The sequence below is a fragment of the Schistocerca serialis genome, chromosome 10, assembly GCF_023864345.2.
Source record: "Schistocerca serialis cubense isolate TAMUIC-IGC-003099 chromosome 10, iqSchSeri2.2, whole genome shotgun sequence".
In the NCBI taxonomy this organism is placed as follows: Eukaryota; Metazoa; Arthropoda; class Insecta; order Orthoptera; family Acrididae; genus Schistocerca; species Schistocerca serialis.
In genome coordinates, this window is record NC_064647.1 from 83,885,033 (window position 1) to 83,910,006 (window position 24,974).

Here is a 24,974-nt window from a genome sequence, read left to right on the forward strand (position 1 = left end):
GTAGAACTCAGTAAGCTTTGAGGTATGTGGCACATTCACTCTTGATCTGTGTGATTTGAAATGCAATCGCCCACCTACTATTGTTATCATTATCATCAAACTGCCTTGTTAATTCTGTTTCTTGTATGTTCCAAGAATTTTGAGAGTGGTTGTAAAAAATATGCCTGCTGATGTATTTTTGTGTTATGAGGTTGTATGTACGTGTGTGTGTGTGTGTGTGTGTGTGTGTGTGTGTGTGTGTGTGTGTGTGTGTGTGTCTATGTGGGGGGGGGGGGGGGGGAGAGAGAGAGAGAGAGAGAGAGAGAGATATTTCCTTTGTTTTGTTTGATTTTTTATTTCCTGGCACTTCTTTCAGAGCAGGGAATAGAGAGCTGTGTATTTATTTTGTATTTCCTCTCCTTTTTTGTAACTCCAATTTTCTTGTTCTTTTATTTGATTGAATCTCGGGGTTTTAATGCTTTATAATATTTATTATATTAAACTTACAGTTATAAATGATATGTCAAATGAAAGAGCAGCTCAAACAGTTTTACCAAGAACCTTATAAATGGTGCGCCACGTCACTGGCATAGCGAAGTACGCGATTGATTGAACTTCACTGTACCCAAGCGCTGGATAGCCCGCAAGGGGCCCAATGACAGGGCTTGCTTTGCATGGCCTCCACGTTCACCCGACCTAACGCCTTGTGATTTTTTTCCTTTGGGCCTTCATCAAGGATCATGTGTATGTGCCTCTGCTACCAGCAGACCTCCCTGAATTAGGAAAGGGGATTGAAGCAATCACTGAAGACACACTTATCAACGTTTGGGAAGAACTCGGCTGTAGACTTGATGTGTGCCGCGTGACAAATGGTGCTCACATTGAACATTTATAAGGTTCTTGGTAACACTGTTTGAGTTGCCCTCTCATTTGACATATCATTTATAACTGTAAGTTTAATGTAATAAATATTATAGAGCGTTAAAACCCCGATATTCATTTATAAATGCCCTGTATTTTTTAAATATACTTTTCCATAGAGTAGGAGATTGTGGATGGAAATTGCCAATTGCTGGAAAAAGTGTAAACTTTTTCAGATTTCCATTTATTTATTATATGTTTGTTGTAAATATATGTTGTTTGCTTACACCATGTCATCCCCAGTACGGTCATTGCTGTTTAGGTGGCAAGGTATCTGACTACCATTGTTTGAAAATCAAAATTAAGTTTGTGTTGTTTGCATATGTTTTATTGGGATGTATATATTGCCCCAAATGACTTCATTGTGTAGATAGCATATGAAGCTTCTGCAGCTGTCTGCAATCTTTAATTGACTATGTTCATAATACAAATTACATCTTATCAAGGGTTTTTGTGTAAGACAGTTGTTTGTTGCAATAGTTTGGGTTTTTAATTTTTAGACAGCTATGGTGACCTCTCTGAAAGGCACAAGAGTGGGAAACTTGAGCTGATAGTATGTACAAATCTATGTTATGATAAGTAAATAATTGAAAATCCATGTTAGCTACATAGCAAGTAGCGGTGATAGGAAGATTGACAGCAACTTTATGTAATGTGGCGCCAGCAAATTTTCTCAAAGATAGCAGCATTCCTTCTATTTCTTAGCATACATGTAGCTGGCGTAGGCACACATTGTATTAACCAGAATAGTCATGTGCATGAATGTAGATATTCCTGGCATATACTACCTATGAAAAGCCCTCAACTTATTGTCTTCTGGCAAAGTGTCTTAGATATTACAGGTATCCCAGTATTCATATGCAAGGGTAGGCATTCCCTCAGTGCTGTCCACAGCTGGGCACACTCTCAACATATAGCTGTTAATGTGGGATTAGTTGATAACCTTCATCCCTCTTGATAAGACTCTCATGGATCTGTACAACACTTTCCCAATACCCATTTGCTCAGGGCAGCAACGTTGCATTTTCAAAACCAAACATACGCTCTTCATTTAGGCTACGATCTGTCACTGCTGATTTCTCTTAAACTTTAATTTCATTTTCCACCTTAACTGTATTTGATCACCATAATATGTTTTCAGAGTCTCGACTGATTTTAGTTATGTGCCATTTTCTAGTGCTTACTCGAGTGACTCGCATTGTGTGTTAGCAGTTTCTTAGTCTGGTTGAATACAGTGTATGTATGTATGTCATGTACATATATAATTGCAAACTCAAACGAGAACAACGTTCTTCACTCATCAACCATTTGAATAGGACTATTACTGTAATATCATGCCGAAGTAAACCAAAAACTCATGATACAGAACATTGCCCATCTCAGATTCATGTGACATTATCTGTGGGCCCGGAAATGTCACAGAATCTTAACACATCACCCGGTTGGAAACCCATGAGCTTTTTATCAGTATAGTAATAGTTTATTGTTCACGCACTGTATAGATTAAGTTTCTGTTAGTTATTTGCCTTTTGTTAATATCACAAGCTGCAACACGGTTGCGAATAAAACAGTTTGTTTCGAACAGTAGTGCTGCTTGCAAGATGAGCAATGCATATGCTGTTATTTATATGTATTTGACAATGCTGGTGCTAATTGTGTGTTTAACTTTTGACAATGCCACTATGGGTGTAGTACATTAGGATATGTTTTTATAGAACAGATCTGAAGATAGTCATTATAGACCTAAACCGGTAGTCTGATGACAAAAAGTTAGTGACCACAGACGTAAAATAAAGGAAATTTATTTTGTTAATGTATACTTTGACTCGCCTGCTACCCTGAAGATTCTCCTCCTTGATGGGATCTGTGGAACAATGAATGATCAAATGAATGGCCATAAAAATATGCCGATGAGCCAAAACTTTATGACCACCTGCCTAATAGTGTATCGGTCCGCTTTAGGAATACAATACAACAGTGATTCTGCACAGCATGGATTTGTCATATCATCGTCGTTGGGTTTCTGGAGGTATATGGCACCAGATGCCTACACAAAGGTCAAGCAGTTACCATAAATTACTGGCTGGTGGTTTGTGGGTGAGGAGCTGGTGTTCGATCAGTCGTGTTCTGTCAAGTTCAGATCAGTCACATTTGGTGGCTGAAACATCAATGTGAGTTCACAATCGTGCTCCTCTAACCACTAGCCTTGTGACACAGACGTTATCCTGTCGTGTTAAGCTGTCATCGCCATTGGAGAAGACATCAAACATGAAGGGAAGCAGGTGGCGTGCAGTCATCTCAGCACAGTCCACAGCTGTCACGGTGTCTTTAGTTGCTGCCGAGGTCCCACGGAAGCACAGGTGAATATCTCACATAGCACGATACTGCCCCCACTGGCCTGTGCCCGTGACACTGTATGAGACTCGAGCAGCAGTGCACCTGAACAGGATGGCAATGTATCCGAAAACGACCATCGACCTGATGAAACGAGAAACCAGGCGACACAGCCCCATTGATCCAGATTCCGATCCGGATGATCCTATGCTCACTGCAATTGTAAATGATCTTATTGTCTCAATATGGGAACATGTAGGCATCAACTGGTTGTGGAGTTCCACATTCAATAATATATGCTCTGAAACACTTCAGCATGCACCAGCATCCATAGATTGCCACTTCTCGCGCTTTACAGAGCTGGTGTGGCCTCCGACCGCCACAGTCTGTGATGAGGCGCGGACAGCCGACACCTTCTGCCTACGTCAGGTTTCAGCATTCTTCAGTGACTTTCCGTGTTCGTGTCAGTAGTACACGAACAGCTTAGGGTATCTCCGGTACTCATTCCCAGATTTCGGGCCGTAATGGTGTGTCCTCTGTCAAAGTTGCTTACCTCAGTTGACTTCCCCACTTGTGATCCGTACCGTAGCTAGCTCTGCCCTGCTTACGTACTTTCCTTACTGCATTGCCTGCTTGTAACATCACCAGATCGTATTCATTCTTGTGGTAGCTGTGGTATAATGTTTTGGCTCACTACTGTACACACAAGTAAAATGTAACAACCGTCGGCTCCACGTTTTTGTCATAAAATTTGTTTGGCCTCCATCAGTGGTGAGTTATATGTCAAGCTTAAGCTCCTTAATATTTTTTTCCTCCATTACAGCTGCATATATGAACTTACCAATATTTTGAGCTGAGATGGACCGTGGTTCTGTTGCAGTATACATCTGACAAAAGTGACGCACGTCACTGTGTGTGGGTGTGCCTTACGCTGCCAGCTGCACCTATATTCTCGGCGGTCTGCGCCGGCCGAGTGCTTTGCTCATTTCTGGCCTCCTGCAAGTTACTGGAGGCTTTACTGACACTGTGCTCGTGCTGGCTGCTCATACACTGAGGAAGTGTCCTCGGAGAAATGCGAGAGTACAGTGTGGTTGCAGTTTCTCAAAATGACAGTGTTCTGGTGCAGCTTTGCATTCTGTGCTCTGCTCAGTCTTCTTCGCTGTTCTGTCACTCGTCCTCCCAGTGCCTGTGTGCAGAACAGTATGACAGTTTCTGGACTTTTACATTTGTTACTTGTGACTTGCTGGAAATGAAATCCAGTGCTGGGATAAAAGTACTATTCTTCCAATGAGGCTGTTAAGAATGCAGGCCTGCCGGAAACACAATCACAGTGGCTGTTGCTAGAATTTTGTCAAAACAGAGACTAATGCGATAGTACGAAGAATGCAGTTAATGAAAAGAATAGCAATTGTATTGCCCCTTCACTGGAATATTCACACTCCCCCTACTCTTGACGAGGAATATTAAATAAAATATTATACTTCTTATTGTAATTTACGACACAAATAGTATATTGAAACAATATTATAATTCCTCACATTAAGATTTCCTTACACACCAAAATAGAATTGGATACAGCTCTTTAAAAATCACAACAGACCCTGTTTTCCTTCCAGCTGTCCCCATAACTCAGTATTCCTTTTTCTTTCTCTTCGTCTTGACCAATTGATCTTCTCTTTCTCTGTGTCCACCCTAGTAATGTGGGAAGTTATGTGTCATCCTTGTATAGTAATACTGCCACACTACTGAAAACAGCAGGCATTCCACTGCCCTAGGGCCAGGTCACTGTTCGGATCAGAGTTTGCCTTATTTTGAGCTTATTGGACATAGATGAGATTGAAACAATCACACTATAAAATTGTTACTTCTCAAACAATGAGATAATTATTAAAAATTGGGAAGTATGAAACTCAGACCTGCAAGTTTTTCTTCTTCATAGATAACTGACAGTGGGCCTTACAGATGAGCACTCTTTGATTTTTTTCGTACCCATAGAACTTGAAGGTCAGTGCACAGACATCAATTTCCTAAAACAGTGTGATGCCATTATCAAAAATACTCAAAAAAACTTTGTTTGAAAATTTGGAGATTCCAAATGTTAATCAACAAATATCAAGACAATCTTATTTTTTATCAAAATAAATTTTCATTTTTACATACTAATTGCTTGAAAAAATGAGTATTCATAATACGTTAAATATTTTTAGTAATATATTTTTTTAATAACTGGACTGATGATACGAAACAATTTATTGATCACCAATTACATTATGAAGTTTATCGCCATCAATGTACTTTCCTAGTGGATTGCTAGAATGCACCATACAAATTTTCCATTGTTCAAAGCTGTGCTGCAAGTCCGCTTGTGTCAGTGTGTTGAAAACTTCCATCGCTTTTGCTTTCACTGCTTCTATACTTGTCGCCGTAAGCACGCATTTGACCTTCGGAAATCAAAAAATGTCACAGAGGGCCAGGTTGAGCAAATGCAGTGTGTGGTCCATTCACAAAGAATGCTGTCACAGACAAAGGCAGAATGGGCTGGCGCATTGACAGCGTGAAACACCCAGGACTCGCTGTTTCACAAATTGGATCTTCGTCTCCTAACTCTTTCCGTTCATGTATGGTGGTCAGAACCTCAGTGTATTGATTGACTGTCTGGCATTCGGGGATCCAGTGGGGGAGGGGGTGGGGGAGGGAATCACATCACGACTTTGAATTTTGATTTGCTCGTCTTCCCTTATTTTGACACAGTGAAACTGGGCCCTTCCAATGCATGGACTGGCACTGTTTCAGGACTGTAGGTTAAAAAAAAAAAACACAGTTTATCACAAGAAATCACTTCATCTAAAATTTCTGGATCATTGTCAGTGTTGTTTAAAATGTCACACAAATTTTCATTCTCAATTAAAAAAAAAGACTTACACGTTCTCTGTTAATTCCTTTGATTTCAGTAAGAGCTCGGACACTCAGATTATGATTTTCTCAACCGTGTCACTGTTTTTATGTTGTTGTGCACTTTTGATATTGAAGGTCATCCTGGAATGGATCATATTGGGTCATTTCACTTAGCTCCTTAAATCTTTTGAACCACTCAAAATGTGTTTTTGATAAAATTCACTTCAATATACTTTCTTTAGCATGACAGATCTCCTTCCCCAGTTTCACTGAGAACTTGTTAACTTATTGCCCCATCTGAACACTTTGCATTTTCTGAGACACTAGCCACAGGGATGTCAACGGACAATTGCTACAGTGAGACTGAGTGACTGTGGAGCTCATGGTGGGAAAAGCATGAACCAACAAAAACAACGTTCAGATCTCCTACAGTTTGCTTGTTGTTTGCTGGTAGCAGCGACAGTCCAGTTATTTAGCTGTCTCAACCCATATATTTGTATTTTCATAATCTCTACTTACAAATAAAATAGTTGTATGATTTCTAAATGTTTCCCATTTTTGTATCAAATTTCAATTCATAACAATTTACTTGATTAACAGTAGTACTTATTTATAAACACTGAAATCAAATAAATTCTGCATCTAGTGGGAATCAAACCAGCAACCCTGTGATTACAAGATTAGCACACTACAAGTGATTTAATAACACAAGTTGAAATGTTTTGTGCTTAATGGTACTCAGAAAACTTCAAAGTCAATAATTTCAAGTGTTTTTGAGAATTGCACTGTTTTGCTTTAGGAAATTGATGTCCTGCCATTGAGCTTCAAATCTTACAAGAATGAAGAAAATTGAAGGGGACCAGTTCATTTGATCCCTTTGTGAATAACCATCATTTTCTGAATGTTTTTCCATTAATCATCCTGACGACATGTAAATGGTCGTTGCCTGTGCACATACTTTTATTTGCATTTGCCAGCGTGCCTTGTAATGCACACGTTACATACTTGTACAAGAATACAGAATAGCTGTCCGATATTAACCTTTGGGATGTGAAATTCCAATCACTACAGATAAACAAATATACAAGTAGAAAAAATTATCTTATCTTTCAGAATTGTTAGTTGCTACCTCATGGTGGAAAGAGATATACATTGGGGAAAGGTATAAAGGAGGGGAGGGCCATGTATCAAGGTGTTTTGTCGAGTTGTCATTTCCATTTTATGCGTGATGTTTCGATTACTGACCTAGCCGTCTTCTTCAGATGCTGCAAGTTTTGCTGTGCTGTGTACTCAACAAACTAGTTGGAGTTCAGGCTGCAAATCCATTAACAGCGCAAAACCCACAGCACCTGAAGAAAATGGCAGGGTCGGTCATCAAAATATTGAGCATAAAATGGAAACTACAACTTTGAAGAATAAAGTGCACCCTTATGGGGTAGGTCACTCAGAATAAAGATTTAGTGGGCCTCTCCTTTCTAGCCTTCTCCAGCCTATTCATTTTTTCTCCTTTAGGATGAAACTAATAGTTTATGATGTTAGGATAGTTTTTTCTATTTTTGTGTGTGGAACTTTGCATTCTGTAAATAAGTACTGGCCAGCCATAATGTTACCCTTTTCTCAACTGAATCTTCCTCTAGATACATTACATTGTTCGGCTACGTATTACTATCTTCTAATGTGATAGTTTACACACATACCAATTGTCACATCATAACTTGTCCATTGAGCATTGATAAATGAACACACACTCCAAAATAGTTAGCGAGATCAGGACTGAAATTACTTGCAAGTTACATAAACCCTCTTGTTCTCATCTCCGACACAATTTCAGTCTTTTCAGAATTCTTCTGAACACACTTTGACATCCCAGGAGCCTACCTGGCCTGACTGCCGACAGCACCAGTTTATAGTAGGAACTTTTTCTCCATAGAAAAAACAAATCATGATCATTACAGAATAATAAAACTGATCACCTTCCTAAGAGTCATTGACACATTTTCTCTAGTATTTTGGCAGATGTTTGCAATTTGATTGTTGCAGTGGGTAGATGGAGTCTGTCCAAACGCATACTGCTCATCATGTCTCATGAGACATCCATTGTCAATGGAAAACGTTTGTTTATTTCTCATTGCAGTTGTTTTTTATTTCTGTGCAACATCTTTGGTAGAAAATAAATAATTTAAAGAGTAAAGGTAACAACTTGCCTAACAGTTGAGGCACTTAAATCATCAATCTAAAAACTAGTTTTCTTCTTTTTTTAAATTGAAATTTTACGTGCCAATTCAAGGGAATTGTCCCACATTAATAAGCTGTGATATTTAGTATAATAATATGTATTAAAAGGGGCAGCAAAAGATCAAGGGTAAGTGGTACTTCAGCCACACATGTGTAGTGCTGCTACATGCCAGTAGTTGACAGATCAGGTGCACAAGACAGGACAAGTGGGCATATGAAAGCTGAAACATCTGGTGGTTCCAAGAAAATATTCTGCAAATGATGATGCATGGGGTGCGCTGTTAGCAATGTGCCTACATACCTTACACTCAATGTCTATGATGTGGTCGAGAACAACAGACAGACACTGAAATATTGGCTAACATCTGTTCGCAAAGTCTTTTCTTGCGCTATATGTCCCTTGTTGTCTCAAGTGCCTGCCCACACTGTGCTGTCTCTCTCTGACTGTCATGTAGCAACACTAGCCACTCACTGCTGGAGTTATGGTAATGCTGCCTCTGCTAACACATATTGTTAAACCAAACATTGTCCTATGCTAATTTAGGACATCTAAATCAAATGCACACATCGCATTCCTTTTCAAAAAACATTTTGTTTGCAACAAGAAAGACACTGATATTTTCCATTGAGACTGGGTGTTACACAAAGCATGTTAAGAGTCGTATTTGTATGGGGTGACTTCATCTGCACACTAGAAATAGCAGTTGCAACTATTTCCCAAAAGACCAGAGACAATCTAGCATATCAACACCAGGGCCGCATATTATCCTCCAGTGCAGATAACTAAAACTGAAATGACCACTTTTATGACTGTCCTGCAGCACTTATGTCTCTATGCACTGTTCAGACCCATATTTTGAGAACTTACATTGTCAAAGCCATGAGGTAGATGTGGCCTATGTGGTATGTCCACATCATTCTGAGTTGAGGGAAGTATGGTAATGCAGGGTTCTCAGTGGTATACATGTACTGGAAAAGTACAAGTAGCAACTCGCTGAATAGTTGAGGCACTAAGCCATTAGTAGCTTCATTAACAAGACTGAGAATGTTGTCGCTAGCTTTCAGACAAATGCTTCTTCAAAGCTACAGAGTACGCATACACCTGAATGGCTACATTGTCCTGGCCAGGACAAAATGTGTGTGTGTGTAAAGACAAATGCTTCTTCAAAGCTACAGAGTACGCATACACCTGAATGGCTACATTGTCCTGGCCAGGACAAAAAGTGTGTGTGTGTGTGTGTGTGTGTGTGTGTGTGTGTGTTTACATGTACTCTTTAGTTCTGAAGATAAGGGTGAACGTAAATCACATTAGACAGTCTGATATGGTATTCATGTGACACAAATTAATGAGCCATTGTGATTGTTTGACCCAGGTTGCCTGTTTGTTGTGATGACTACTCAGTATTATATGTTCATTTCTGTGTATATAGCGTTTTAATAACAAAAATCCATTTGCTGTTTGAGTGCCTTTAGAATATTCCCATGCATTAAATTGCGGCAGGTGTGGATGATAAGGCTCGTGTCAATCCAGATGAAGCATCTGTCATGAATTTATGAATCTGAAAGCCACTGACTTAAGATGAGGCATGCACTTACATGTTTGTGCATCCTGTAGATATCTCAGCTGGAAAAGGATTTTTTTAGATAAATAACTACAAATTAATTCAGGTGTGCTGTCCTTGTGATTTTGTTTATTTGTAAAATAGTTTCAGTGACATATCATAAGGAACTTTATTTTATTTTTGGAATGCTAAACAAGTAAGTCCTTATAATTTTTTTTAATGATGTGGTGATGTTACCGCCATGTTAGGCAGACAAACTGTCATGTTAGGCAGAGATTGTTAAATTGGACAGTGCACTTTTTAATGCTGCCAGTGGTTTTTTCACTTTGAGTGCGTGTTTTCTGTAGGTCGTTAGTGCCTGGATGGTCAGATCTGCCAAACTGGTACAGACAACAGCGAGATAACTCGGCAGCAGTATTTGCCATGATTGAATCATTGTCACAGTTTGACTGCTCAGTTTTGATAATTTGTCATTGAGTATGAAAAATGGGGCAGTCCAGTTTTCTTGTGATGGCAACAAGCATGTTACTTTTTACTTACAGACAACACACACAGGTGGTACACAACCTGTTATTTTCTATTCTGTACAGTTACTAACAAATCATTACAAAAGCCATGCAGCTTATAATTGTTGTCCTTTAGAGTCTAAGCAAATAGGTAATTTTCTATATACCTGTTTGTGGTATGGCTCATAAAATATGCAGACTTTAAGTTTACAACTTGTTTTGCAACAAATAATTTGTTTATTCTAATTTGTACTGTAGCAGATAAGACTAAATTAGTGTCATTTATTATCGGACACCTAAAGTAACTTGTGCAACAGCAGGCTGATACGGTGCTTCTAAAATTTGAAACATTAGTTACTTGTACATGGGCTAGGTGAAAAGTTCTCTACCTTTGGTTAGTATCAATAAAATTTTCTTTTTATTACATTGATATGAGTTGTGCAATAATATAATTTCAAGTGTCTTCCTTACCTTCAAAATAATTTTGTTCAGACAACTTTTTAAAAGCAAGAAGATAGTGTTTTTCCATTCAAATGGCTAAATTTGGACACTGTACAGTAGTAATATTTTATATGAAGAATTTTAAGGAGTCTGCTCCTACATTTTCAACATTTAGTTAAATAGGCTGCTGGAATTCAGTTGTGCCGTGCTTCTCAAAGACAATCCACTTAAGGACAACACAAAACAGCAAGTACAGCCAGATCATCAAGCAAGTGCATAGTATGGTATCAGACAGCAATTAAAGGTATCTGAAATAAATGACACCATAAGGTAGTTTAGCAGAAAGAGTGCAGTACATGTTACCCAAAGAATGAAAGCTTTCTACCAGGTGTATGTTTTTAAAAATATTCCAACTGATTTTTGTGTGCTGCTCTGTCATTTCATGCCGGAAATTGAGAAACAATGAAAGCATTTAGTAAACTGCACCAAGAAAGGCAAAATCAATTTCATCTGACATTAAAGTGACAACTAGAACATTTAGGAAGGCAAAAGGGAATTTTCTTTCCAAAAAGGGAAAGACAATAACTGGTGAATATTAATTCAAGTCTTCTCAACCAACAATATAAAAAACTGAGGAAAAGCCTTCATTGCAAAAGCAAAAATTAAATTTTTTCTGTAGAAAAATGCTCCTCTTTTGGGATCAATAAAATTAACATATATTAACTATGAATTGTTGAAAGAACAAAACTATTCACTAAATTTGGCATCCTCTGACTTCCACATATTCTCACGTCAATAAAGATGAGGGGGATTGTCTGACCTCAAGTGGACACCCCTCGATTTATAAGGTACATTTCTGAGAGTGTAAAATAGATTCAACTGAAATTGCTCTCTTTTACTCCTAGCTTATTTTGCAGTGAGTTAGTTCTTTACCTTCCATACCTGATTCAGTTTTACACAGCCAGCTGGCTTGCACCTCCTTCATTAGCAAAACATCACCACAGACAACACTGGTTTCCTTCAAATCTATTTTACATAAATCTCTGAAGAACAGATTAGGACATCCATACACAGTCAGAAAGTTTTCCGTACAGCAGAGTAGGAGAGCCATTTGTCTTACACACCCTAGCTAACAAAGTTGTTGCTAACTCAGTAAGCTCTACACATAAAGTGTACCTGTCACTGCAGAACATGCGTTTGGGACTTTCTGTGATTTATCAAGAATCCTCTGTGACAGTAGAGATGAAAACTGTTTGACCTGCATTGTTTCATCACAAAGATGTCTCAGTTTCAATGCCACTGTCATAGTTTACTCCTTGGTACTTTCTGTAAGCAACCTGCTATCCCAAACCCTTTTTCTTACCAGGACGTAGCTGTTGCTTTCACAGTCGTGATCTCAGTGTCTGACAACAGTTTACTGATTATGGCAGGTATGTGAAGCTGTCTGTTGCCTCCATTACATCTGTGCCTTGCACCGAGATGCAGATTTTTTCCTTGCTGATCATAAAAACAAGTTCTCTGCTGACATTGGTAGCCTATAAATGAGAGGCTGGAGGTGCAATTCAGATTTTAGTACTCTTATATGAGTATTTGGAAGATATTCCTGAATAACACTTCAGGAATGAAAGCTACCGGCACAGAAAATGTGGAACAAAGTTCACTGAGCCAAAAGGGAGCTATATCAAAAAGTGACAAAACTGAAGATTTGAAGTGTGGCTTGTACGAGAATGGGGAAAATAAAATAAGGAACAATGAAGTACTGAAAATGTTAATGAAGAAAAGATTTCTCCTGAACCTGATTAAGAAAAGGAATGCAGACTGGGTGAGAGACACACTGTGAGAAAAAGGATTTCTAACAGCAACTACCGAAGTTACAACGGAAGGACAGAAGAAAATGGGAAGGAGAAGAATAAAAATGCTCTATGAAGAGAAAAAGAGGAAGATACCAGGCTACAAAACAGTTGGGCTGGAACAGGATCATATGGAGACAGCAATGGTGTAAGGAACCTGCCAGCAGACAGGGCACATTATGGTGGTGGAGGTGGTGGTGGTAGTCAAAAAGGCAGTTTATTTCTTACTTTCAAAATCATCTGTCATTGCCACTCCAAGAACTTTTCACCTTTCCCTTGTTTTGTATGTTCTTATCAGCTGTACCATAAAATAGTGATAACTCCTCTTTTTTTGTGTGTGTTAATGTTTGACTGAGTTTTATAGTGTGTTTCAAAAAATCAAACTCTTATGGTGTGCTTTTGTGACTTTAACACATGCATGGGAAGAGTGCTCCAAATATCACAGAGTATAATCAAGCAGAGCCAGTTGAACTTTTGCAGAGCACATGCAAAATGTAGTTTCTATAACAGGTTTATTATAATGTCCACTTTAAATTCCTGATGCATTTCAGAATTTGTCTATCCATATTAGCTTCTAAGATTAAGTCAGTTTCCTGCAACAGCACAGCATTGAAACTACTTACTGTAAATCATTCAAGTCTCCACTGAGGAACTACATTTGTTGGAAAGAACACATTGAAAATGGACCCTTTGTTACAAGCTCAAAGTAAACAATAGCTTTTTTTCATTTAAGTCACCTAGGAAATGTTGAAAATAGCTGTGTATAAACTGTAACAAACTGTTGTCTCCGTGTGAAAATTGTGAAGCCCATAAGCTCAACTGCTCTTTCCGAAATTAACTCTCACGATAGGTACACATCTTTTCTAGGTCTTATACTTGTGTTGGTACTGGGTCTAATACCGGGGAAAGCAGTTAAATTATTTTGCAACAAGTAATACATTATGGGTTCTCATGTCCTATATTCTTTTCTCTTTTTCAGTTCTGCCAAATCCAAACTCAAAAAGGCAGCGAATATGAATGAAAGTGAAAAAACTCGCAAAGGGTGATACAACCAAAAAATATTCAAGACCTGGTCAGCAGGTTCAGTGTTTCACGAGTTTAAAGTGAACAACTGACACTCTGAATTGTCAGTGTGCGAAATTCTTCATCATGTACGTATCTAGCAGAGAACAAACAGATTTATTAGTGGCCTGGAGTGTGTGCGTGTGTGTGTGTGATACACAAAGGAAAGGATTATGTGGCTGTGAAAGGACAAGTGCACTATAAAAAAAAAAAAAAAAAAAAAAAATTGGACACACAGTTATTGTGTACTACTCTTCACCTTTCCTCAAGATGCATAAATCATTGTAATTTATCTGTGTCTTGATGCCAGATGTGCTTATAAGTATCAGAAACGTGACTTTCAATGATTAGTGCAGAATAAAAAGTTACCATACTAGCAAAAGCTAATATTAAATTTGGATATAACTTTGAAGAAGGAACTGAAACTCCAGTTGGTAATGGACATGTGTTACATGACCTTTTGCTCAAAACATTATCCATCTCACATCAAAAGTAGTTCACTTTTGATACTAGTGGAAAATGGATGACAGTGTGCATTTATTTAACAACAGTAAGTAAGAAATGTGTAATCATTGCTGCTGTTTGATTGTTGCATAGTATATTTTTGTATCATCACATGTGATACATGTGTTGTTTTTGCAATAAGCCTGTCCCTCTCTGCAAGAATGTGACCTGTCCCTCTCTGCAAGAATGTGATAAATTTTGTATTAAAATATTTGCAACACATTCTACTGCTTGACATCTTTCAAACACAAGAAATCCACAGCTCAGGAAAGAGTCCTTTGGTTAGGTCAGGTGTCCCTGTTTTGATCATGTTCACCAGAAAATTACTATCAGGCATTTCAAAAAGAATATTGGGGTTTTAAATCTATATTTAAATGGAAAAGCAACTCTACAGTTTGTCAAATTTATTAATATGAGCACAATCCAGTCAATAATCGCCATATCTGGAGTAATCAATGTGAGTCATACCAGTTGGTAGCAGAGGCACAATCTTTAGTCAATGAAAGAAATCACACAGTGTCGTATTGGGTGAATGTGAAGACACAGTCATTTAACCAACCACACACAGAGAAAGGGTACCATTTTGTAACCAAATGTGATTCTACGCTTGATGAAGGTTCCAATCACACAAGCTTCTGTGAAGTACAAAGAAACATGTTCTTGGTTTGTGGCACAAAAATGGATTCAGTTTGGCAGTCTCGTTCACACAGCAGTATCTCAAGATTTTTCTGATCCTTTTACATGAACATGAGTGTTTATCATCCTATAGAAATGGACACTGTACGTCAACTGGTGTGTGTGTGTGTGTGTTTTTTTTACTCTACTCTAGCTGAAGAAGCACTGATTCAAAACACTAGCAAAGTTTTTTTTTTTTTTTTTTCCATGTGTGGATGACGACAAAGTAATGGCTTTGCTATTCAATGAGTGGTTCCCTTACTGCTAAATTATTTACATTCTACCAGAGCCTACCTACTCTATCTATAGAAATGAAACATTGATTCAATACTGAAGATGGCAGGATCCAGACAGTCTACTTCATATACTAAACATTTTGTTTACTAACTTGTAAAGTAAAATGTATTCTTAGCCTTTTGGCTTTTATAGCTTGTAAACCCTATAAACATAAGTTGGAATTGGAAGCATTTCCTTAAAACCCTGTATACTGACATCGTTGTAATTCCTAATTCACAGTTAATCCCCAACTTCTTTGTTCTACATATAGAAGATTTTTACCTGTGTTGAACATCCAGTTTAGTCAGGGATCATTCATACTCTTTCCTTCATGACGACTGCCAGTAATTTTAAACTGATAATACAATAATGGGGCTCGTAATGACAAATAATATGGAATGAACACTGACGTGATTAAAGATTTACCCTTCACCATCTGTAGATGCCACCCTTTGAAGTGGCAGGTGAACAAGCATATAAAACGCAAACTGACTACTTTGTACATTTTATTGTTGAATCTATGAGATACACTAATACTATTGTTTCTGAAAAATTTTGTATTCAGATACACTGTAATTCACCTCATATTTGGCAGTCGCTTATGTACAACTTAAAAGGAAAGACTAAAATATTTTGGTTTTTAGAGAAAACCACCTCTAAAGTTCATGACGTACAGTCGACTTCAAATTGACAGGACCAACAGGTAACTCAAAATTCAGCATTTTTTCCTCAATCATACATGGGGTCTGCAAATGCGTATTTTCCTAGACACTGAGGAAAGGAATTTTTACGACTGCTGCTTATGTATCCATAAGGTAATCACTGTTCAATGAAAGTACTGCTCTGGTGCAGCAACCAAAGCATCTGGCTGTGAAGCAGAGGACCTGTGTTTTATTCCCAAATGCATACTGCAATCCTTTCCCCCAAATTTGTATTTTTTTCATTTTTGAATAGGTAGGAATAGGAAGGTTAATAAGGCACGTAATCAATAAGGAATAATAACAAAGTAGGAAATGAGTTTCTCAAATGACTTAAGATAAAATTAATGCTGGCCACTTTACAATGGGTTTTTCACTCACTCTGTTATAATTTCTTCAAACAATGAGGCGAGCGATACTTGTCATATAAAAGGTACATAGCAAATATACTCGTGGCACCAAGAACATCTAATGAATGCAATCTTAAAGCGACGACATCATTCCTTCTGAAGACTCCACGGAAAACGGACTTGGTTTACATTTAAAAACTTTTTTTTTTTTTGGGAAGAATTAATTCTGATGCACACCACACACAAGATAACACTGCTTGAAAAATCAGTGCTTAAAGTTGATCACTGTTATTGCATCGGTACAGTTGTGCAATTTCCGCTGTGATTCCAGAAGCAAACTGCAATTTTGAAGCCTCGAAATAAAGCTTTAAACTTGGCAATAAAAATAAATGTCATGTGGCTGACATACTTGTGTGCAGTTTGGTAGTATTACTTCCACTATGCAAGTCAGTTGACCCTCATCATCTATAAACAAGCTATCATGTGACAGTATGAGTTTGTCCATGCCTGAACTCCTGTATCAGACAAACATTAACAGCAAACATATCATTATAAAAGGTTCAAGATATGTTTTACAAATTGAATTTGTCAATTCCCAAGATTTGGAAAAGTGACTTGAAACATTTTTAAGGGATTGGTTAAGTGCTTGACCTCTTCTATATCCTGATGATCGGTCATTAGTTTCTTATAAACACGGGAAAACTTTGGGCAATACTTTCCCTGATACTGTGATGGAATAGTGTGCTGTGTATCAATGCTTTATTTTATACATACTACCAATTGTAAGACTCTCCCTTATGTGAAAACATGTGTTGGATGTGCTCACCTACTAAAACTAGCCTTAAAATTCAAAGCAACCGACCAAACTAGCAACATGACATTCCTTTTTATTGCCAAGTTAAAAACTTTATTTCGAGGCTTCAAAATAAGAGTCTGCTTCTGGAAATGCAGCGGAAATTGCACAACTGTATTGATGCAATAATGATAATTCATGACCAACTTTAATCACTGATTTTTCAGGCAATATTATATTGTGTGTGGTGTGCATCAGTATTAATTCTTCCCAAAAAGAGAAATCCAAGTTGTATTAGCCTGACTTGTTATTATTCCTTATTGATTTACTGATAGTATTAATCCTCTATGTCTACCAACGTAAATGGGAGGAAGAACTGCAGAATGCATCTGGGAACTGAACCCAGGGTCTGTTTCCTGTCCAGATATCTCGGTTGCTACACCACCAGTGCTTTTGTTGGACAGCAGTCAAAAAAATTTCTTTCCTCAATTTCTAGGAAAATATGTGTTTGCAGACCCATTTGCAATGATGAAAAATGCTGAATTCTCAATTACCTATTGATCCTGTCAATTTTTGCATGTCATGAACATAAAGGGTGGTCTTCTCAAAAGTGGATGGTTGTTGAGCCAAAATATGTTAGCCTTTAATTTTAGGATGCATGCAAGCGACCTGCCAAATACGGGCCAAATCGTGTGTGTGTGTGTGTGTGTGTGTGTGTGTGTGTGTGTGTGGAGAGAAGGTTTTAAGTGCGCACGACGGCAAGGTCTTCAGCACCCACTAGGTAACAGATTGAGAAGGGTGTCAAGAAAAGACTCAGAACAATAAGATTAAACAGAACGTAAGACAAAGGAAACAAGCTTGGAAAACTATGTGCCTACCCACACCGAAGCGTGGGAGGAAGCATGCTGCCAGCAGTAAAACATGGACAACTCAGGAAGAAAGTGGTAGAGGGAGCTAAAGCAATATAGCAGATGGTAGTACCTGGCTGACTGCAAGGAGAAGGGAAGGAGTCAGCCACTGTGCAATACACTAAAACCTCCAGCCACATCACAAAACTTTAAAACCCTAGACACACACGTCTCATCATTAGCTAAAGCACTGGGCAGATCCCCATCAACTTGTGCTTCTGCCCTTGCGTCACGGTATAAAATGCAGTCTGTTAAAATGTGCCGGACAGAGATGTGCACACCACAAGCATCACAAATCGGGGGATCCTCCCGCTGTAATAGAAAGCTATGTGTGAGAGGACAGTGCCCAATCCGAAGATGCGTGAGGGTCACTTCTTTCCACCTGAGCACCCGGCAGGAGGTATGCCACGGCCGAGTTGTTGACTTCACCAATTGCAGTTAACTGGCCATTACTGCCAGCCATTCTTCCTCCCACAACTCCGTGCACTTCTTGTGGAGTGCAGAAATGACAGACTGCAAGGGAATAGGACACTGGACCACATCCTGCTCTCTGCAGGCCTCCTTGGCAGCCCGATCGGCTTGTTCATTGCCCCATATTCCTACATGACCAGGCACCCAGCACAAGGACACCTCCTTACCCCACTGTTAGAGCAAGTACAGTTGGTCATATATCAGCTGGACCATCTCCTCAGTTGGGTACAGATTCTCGGTTGGCTGCATGTGGGGCTTTGCCCTTGTCGGAATATACTTATTGCCTACAGCTCAAATAATAGCTTTAGCAATCAATCCAATGTTGTGTTGGTATCAGGAACAGCAGTTGAATATATTTGTAATTCATTAATTAAGGTTTCTGTCAGAGTTGCAAATTTATTGCAGTGCTGTATTCTGTGCTCACAAACTGTTGTATTTCATGTTTTGTTAGGAACATTGTACCTTCTAATATAGGTAATGGTTTGAGAATGAAGGAAAATGTTCAAAATTAGTCACTAATAAAAACATTATTTGCAACTAGGAAGCTTAATTAATAAATTACAAACTACATTTTCTCTCTCTGGTCAATCATAATATCAAGACTAACATTTGCACATTATAATAGTGCTGTGTAATATACTGGCTGATACCAACTTCTTGTTTTCTGTTATAATTGCCAGCAGGCACTTCAGTATAAAATTCAAGTGAAAAAAGAATCCAGCCCCACATACTGTTCCTGCATTGTTGCTTGGCTCATGGAATCCCCCCTAATGGCCTCACCATCAAATTACCCATCTCCAGCTGCTACCCCTCCTTCCACACTGACCTCCATGTGTTCAGATTCTGCCACTCCTTAGCCGTCACCAACATAGTCCTGCAAAACAATATCAACCAAGCCGCAAAATTCTCCTGCTATGCAATCCCAAATTCCTGGAACCCATAACACACATTGAAAGTCTTGCCCTCCAGGAACTAGAGCAACATCACCTAAAAAGCTCTCCACCCTGTTCACTTCCTACCCCCAGCTTGGAGTATCACTGTCCACCACCTTTCTAATAACCTCCAAACCTCCCACACATCCCCTCATAGCTGAAAAACCCTGTCTCGCAGACCTACTCCATTTACCCCACCCTCAAAGCTCCCTCATACCACCACACAGAAACTAGAATCACCTTTTGCCCCACAGCCAAACTCAATCATGCAGGACTTGTTAAAGACCTTCTCCCAGTCCCTACAGTGGAAACACTTTTTTGCCACCGGCCCTACCAATCAGACTCAACCAAAGACTAATGTTGAACCCTGCCTGCCTCAGTTCACTCCCCCAACCAACCACGATCCACCCCCGCTGCCCCCAAATCACCCCGTTAACTTTCCAGAATTTTTTAACCTCGAACCTTGCCTCACCATCATTCTCCAAATCCCTCAACATGCAAACTAACCTTAAATCTGTAGAAAGAACCATAGTCCACTACCTAAAAACCGATCCCAGCCTGCCGACAAAGGCTCCACCACTGTTGTTTTGAACCATAAGGATTACCTGGTAGAAGGACTCTGCCAGCTGTCAGATACATCCACTTACAAACCTTGCCACAATGACCTCATTACAATCTCCAGTCACTCAAATTCTTAGACCCAATCCCAGAACCACTCCCCGGAGTCCATCTCTCTGCTCACCCCTACCACTCCCTGCACTCCTACCCAACCATCCAGGACGCCCCATTGAGACCGGTTACTGTGCCCCCACTGAGAGAATCTCTGCTCTCGTAGACCAACATTTTCAATCTATTACCCAGAACCTACCCTTCTATGTAAAAGATACGAACCATTTCCTCCACCGACTCTCCACAGTTCCTGTACCTTTACCACAGGGTGCCCTGCTCGTCACTATTGATGCCTCCTCCATTCACACTAACATCCCTAGTGCCCAAGGTCTTACCGCTATTGAACACTACCTTTCCCCAACACCCGACAAATTCCAAATCAACAATCTCCTTCCTAGTTGCCATGACCGACTATATCCCCACACACAATTACTTCTCCTTTGGAGGCATAACCTATGAACAAATCCAGGGTACGGCTATGGGCATCCATGGCATCATCCTCTGCCAACCTATTCATGGGGCATCTAGAGGATCTTTCCTAAACATACTGAATCCTAAGCCACTCACCTGGTTCAGATTCATTGATGACATGTTTGCGATCCTCCAGAACCTCAACAACTTCTCCCCCTTTCCCTAATCAACCCATTAATCCACCTTCCTAGTTGCTGACCTCCACTTCAAAGATGGCTACGTTAGCACCTCTGTCCATATCAAACCTACAAACCACCAGCAATACCTCCACTTCAACAGTTGCAATGCTTCCACTTCAACTGCTGCCACCTGTTCCATGCCAAGAAATCCCTTCTATACAGCCTAGCCACCTGTGGTTGTCACATCTGCAGTTATGAGCAGCCCCTTTCAAAGTATACCTAGGGTCTTACTGAAGCCTTCACAAACCAAAATTATCCTCCCGACCTTGAAGAAAAACAAATCTACCATGCCTTATCTTTCCAGTCTCCCACCACCTCCCAAAGTCTCACTGTCCAGCCACAGAGGAACATTCCCCTCTTAACTCAGTACCATCCAGGACTGGAGCAACTGAATTACATTCTCTGCCAGGGTTTCGATTACCACTCAACGTGCCCTGAAATGAGAAATGTCCTGCCCGCTATCCTTCTCACCCCTCCCATACTGGTATTCCTGCGTCCACCAAACCTACACAACTCCTGCTCCCAACCGCTTACTTCATGGCTCATATCCCTGTAATAAATCCAGATGCAAGACCTGTCCCACACATCCTACCACCAAGACCACCTACTCCAGTCCAGTTGCAAACATCACCTATCCCATCAAATGCAGGGGTACCTATGAAACCAGTCATGTGATCTACAATCTAAGCTGCAACCACTGCCGCGTTCTATGTGGGTATGACAACCAACAAACTGATTGACTGCATGAACGGCCACAAACAAACTGTGGCCAAGAAGCAAGCGAACCACCCTGTTGCTGAGCACGCTGCCCCACACGACATCCTTCATTTCAATGACTGCTTCACAGCCTGTGCCATATGGATTCTTCCCACCAACATCAGCTTTTCTGAATTGCACAAGTGGGAACTTTTCCTGCAATATATCCTACGTTCTAACCCACCTGGCCTCAGCTTTCATTAGTCATTGTCCTCACCCTCACCCACCCAGCCCCTTCCCTGTTCCTGTTCGAGCACTACACAGCCCTCACTCCATCATTGTACCCAGTCTTTTTACTCCTCCGGTTTTCCACTACCCCCCACCCTCCTGACTGCACACAGCTGCCCTATCCTCTATCCACCTCGTCCCTGAACGCTCCCCAGGAGCATTTCACTGCCCCCACCCCTATCCTACTACCCCTTTCCCATCCTCCTCCTCATCCCACAGTCGCCACTCCCATCATGCAAGGGTGCTGCTGCTAGTAGTGTGGCTTCAGTTGCCAGAGACTGCGGTCATGTGTATGAGTTGCATTTGTGCCTATCTGCAACTCAGCATCTCCGCTGTATGGTGAATAAAAATTTTCCTTTTTATAATATTATTACATTCCATCCTCGATTTTACATTGTTAGGTATAGTAAAGTATGTTACATGGAGTGTGAGAAATGAAATTTCTGTGGCACAAACACTTTCATAATAATTAGGCATCAGATCACAATGTTTGCCTTAACTCCAACAAACAATCGAAGTTCCTCTTAGCATAAAATAAATTTTTAGAGCTATTGGCACATTCCCTTTGACTTTTACATGAAGGGAATCTTAAGTAAAACAATAAATTTACTTATTGGATGTTGTCATCACTGACACTTACATTCAGAGAACTCTATCCAAATCATCTCGACATTTCCGTGCGATACTGTGTCTTCAGTATCTTTATTACCCTTCTTGGTCTCAGTCTTTATTAAATTTTATATCTTTCTATTTCCACTGCCACCACTGAAAAGTGATAATATGAAACAAAGTCTTGAAAGATATCAGCAATCATGATACATGTGTACAATGAAGTAATTCTCTAGGTAGCAGTCTAATGAGTCTGCCAAAATGCACAATTTACAATGTTGGGTTTTTCTTTAAATAATGTGATTTACACACTCCTTTCATTGCATCTACACAACCATCTGCATCCAAGTACGTGGTGGAGGTAACTACTTAGAAACTTTGTTATGGTTTATTATCATTCCATTCATGAAATGTGGAAAGAATCTATATGTACCTCTATGAGAGCTGTTTTTTTATCGTCACAGAGTCTATGGGATACCTAGAGGGCTGAAGAATGTTCATAACTGTCTTTAGAACCATTCCTGGACTTTTCTTTACATATTTCCACTTGATTTCCTCCTTGGAAGGTCTGTGATTTGAGATTTTTCAGCATTTCTCACTGTTGTTCTTTGTATGTGATCAATGTCTGTCTCTTTCTCCACCAGTACTATCATCATCCAGCATAAAAGTGATTTGTAAGCAACTAACTTGTAAACAGATGGCTGTTTTCTATTATCCTAAAATGAATCAATGTCTGTAGTGTGCTTTGTGCATAAATGATTAAGCTTTGTATGTCCATGCATTTGACATGAATGACTCCAGTTGAGGTTCATGAACCTTTTAGTTCAAAATTTTGTTTTGTACAAATAATAAACTTTAAATATTTCTGCTTTAAGAGCTAGTAGCTAGTTATTAAGAGACATTTAGCCATAAGTTACCATTGATTGTAGCTACTTGGTTAGGAACATTTTCACTATTAATCCTCTTTAATTTCAATGACTAAATGATTATTTGTGGGTGTTACAATCTGCATCAGTTTACTGCCTTCATTTGGTCATAAATGATCATCATCTGTATTGTTGAGGAACTTTGTGCATACACATCAGGTGATTTCAATGTGTTCACAATATCTGTATGTTTTAGGAATATGAATCCAATTTCAGAATTTCTGTACTGGCCTCAGTTTTTACATAATAATGGTTTTTGCAAATGCTTACAGCAGCCTAAATATTATATTTACCTGGAAAAAGACACACTTTTGCAACAAGACTTCGAAATTCAAACACGAGAAATAAGTAAACAAGATTACCATCATATGTGGGGGTCCAATACTTTGCCCTGGTCACCGACCTTTACACGTTAAATAAAGCTCGTAGCACTTGTTTACAAGAGTATTAAGTTTTAATTTTTGCAGTTTCAGTTGTCACTCTCTACAGAAACAACAAAAAGAATTAGTGCTTCTTACATAGATAAGAGACATTTCTTCCTCTGAATTAATACAGACCACAGACACACAAATGCAGAACAACGAGCAGTCACTTTCAACAACTCACAACACTGAACGGCTTGTGATGACAATCACAATCCGATCGTGGGTGTTTAACACGTTCGCTGCAGCTGACACTTATAAGCATTTCTGCGATCAACACGCCAGTGCGGGTAAGGCTTATAAGTGGTGCGTTTGCTAGCTGAGTATTCGTTAAGTTTGTTCAGCTGTGCACTCGTGTTCGTACAAGCAACCAACGCAATATCATGTAACATTTTCCTGTCTGCAGTTGTGTGTTTTCGTCTTTAGTCGTCTGTTTTGTGCATTGTTTGCAATGGCGGCGAATCAACAGACACCGGGGCCTTTTAACCTGAAAAAGAGTAGGAAGAGTGAACAATAGACTAACCACGAGTTACTGAGTGTGTTAGAAGATAGTGATACTGAGTTCAGAGGGGACAAACCAGAGGCGGGTGGCTGGAATTTGGAGACTGCAGAAACATACCATAGTGATGACAGTGTGGAAGCAGAACTGTCGAAGATGTTTTGCGATGGACGACGACGATGAGGAAATCACTGACGATAAAGAACCCATGCTCGCAGAAGTAAGCAGTCCAGATGCGACTTGGCATGAAGAACCACATGGAATGCAGTATCATCCGATTACAAAAGCAGAATGTTTGCAGATAAGTCCTGCTGCGTCTTTAGCCTACTGGTTACAGATGACATACTGCAGCTCGTAGTTGATGAAACGAATGGTAACACACACAATATATTTGCGAGTGAAAATATGAAAGAGGGCTCTAGGATTAGTAATTGGAAACCTGTAAGAATAGGAGAAATACTAGTCTTCCTGGGTATTTTATTACATATGGGTAATGTCAAATATGCCCCATTACAAGACTACTGGAAGAAAGACCCACTGTTAAAAAATAGACAAATAGTGACGATTATGGGCAGAGACAGATAATTGCTCATTTTACATTCACTGAATTTTGTGAAAAATCCAGAGTCAGGAGACCCGAAACTAGATGACTGACTATATACGGTACTCCCTATATTGAATTACTTTAACAACAGAATGTGTCCAGGTAGGGATCTATCTTTAGATGAATCAACGATTCTTTGGAGGGGACAATTGTCATTTAGACAATATATACAGAACAAAAGGAATAAATATGGCATCAAAATGTATAAGCTAAATAATC

General features: G+C 39.4%; 2 protein-coding genes across 5 annotated transcripts in view; one reads left to right on the forward strand and one right to left on the reverse strand.

Annotated features, from left to right (window-relative positions):
• LOC126424751 (breast cancer metastasis-suppressor 1-like protein-A) overlaps positions 1-14,511 on the forward strand; it is an 81,582-nt gene extending 67,071 nt beyond the window's left edge. The window contains exon 6 of one of the 2 annotated variants that reach the window (XM_050087473.1): positions 13,703-14,511. In XM_050087473.1, coding sequence (XP_049943430.1) covers positions 13,703-13,740 — 38 coding nt within the window. In that variant the 3' untranslated portion in view covers positions 13,741-14,511. Of the gene's footprint in view, positions 1-4,114; positions 4,728-13,702 lie in introns of those variants that run through there. The other variant, XM_050087474.1, reaches the window with a different exon arrangement.
• The window catches only part of LOC126424750 (CLK4-associating serine/arginine rich protein), a 178,788-nt gene that overhangs the window by 8,885 nt on the left and 144,929 nt on the right, over positions 1-24,974 (reverse strand). Inside the window, exon 19 of one of the 3 annotated variants that reach the window (XR_007576206.1) lies at positions 22,336-22,460. The exons of 1 other annotated variant lie outside the window; for it this stretch is intronic. The gene's annotated coding sequence lies outside the window, so the exon portion shown is untranslated. Of the gene's footprint in view, positions 1-4,286; positions 4,421-22,335; positions 22,461-24,974 lie in introns of those variants that run through there. One more of the 3 variants, XM_050087470.1, reaches the window with a different exon arrangement.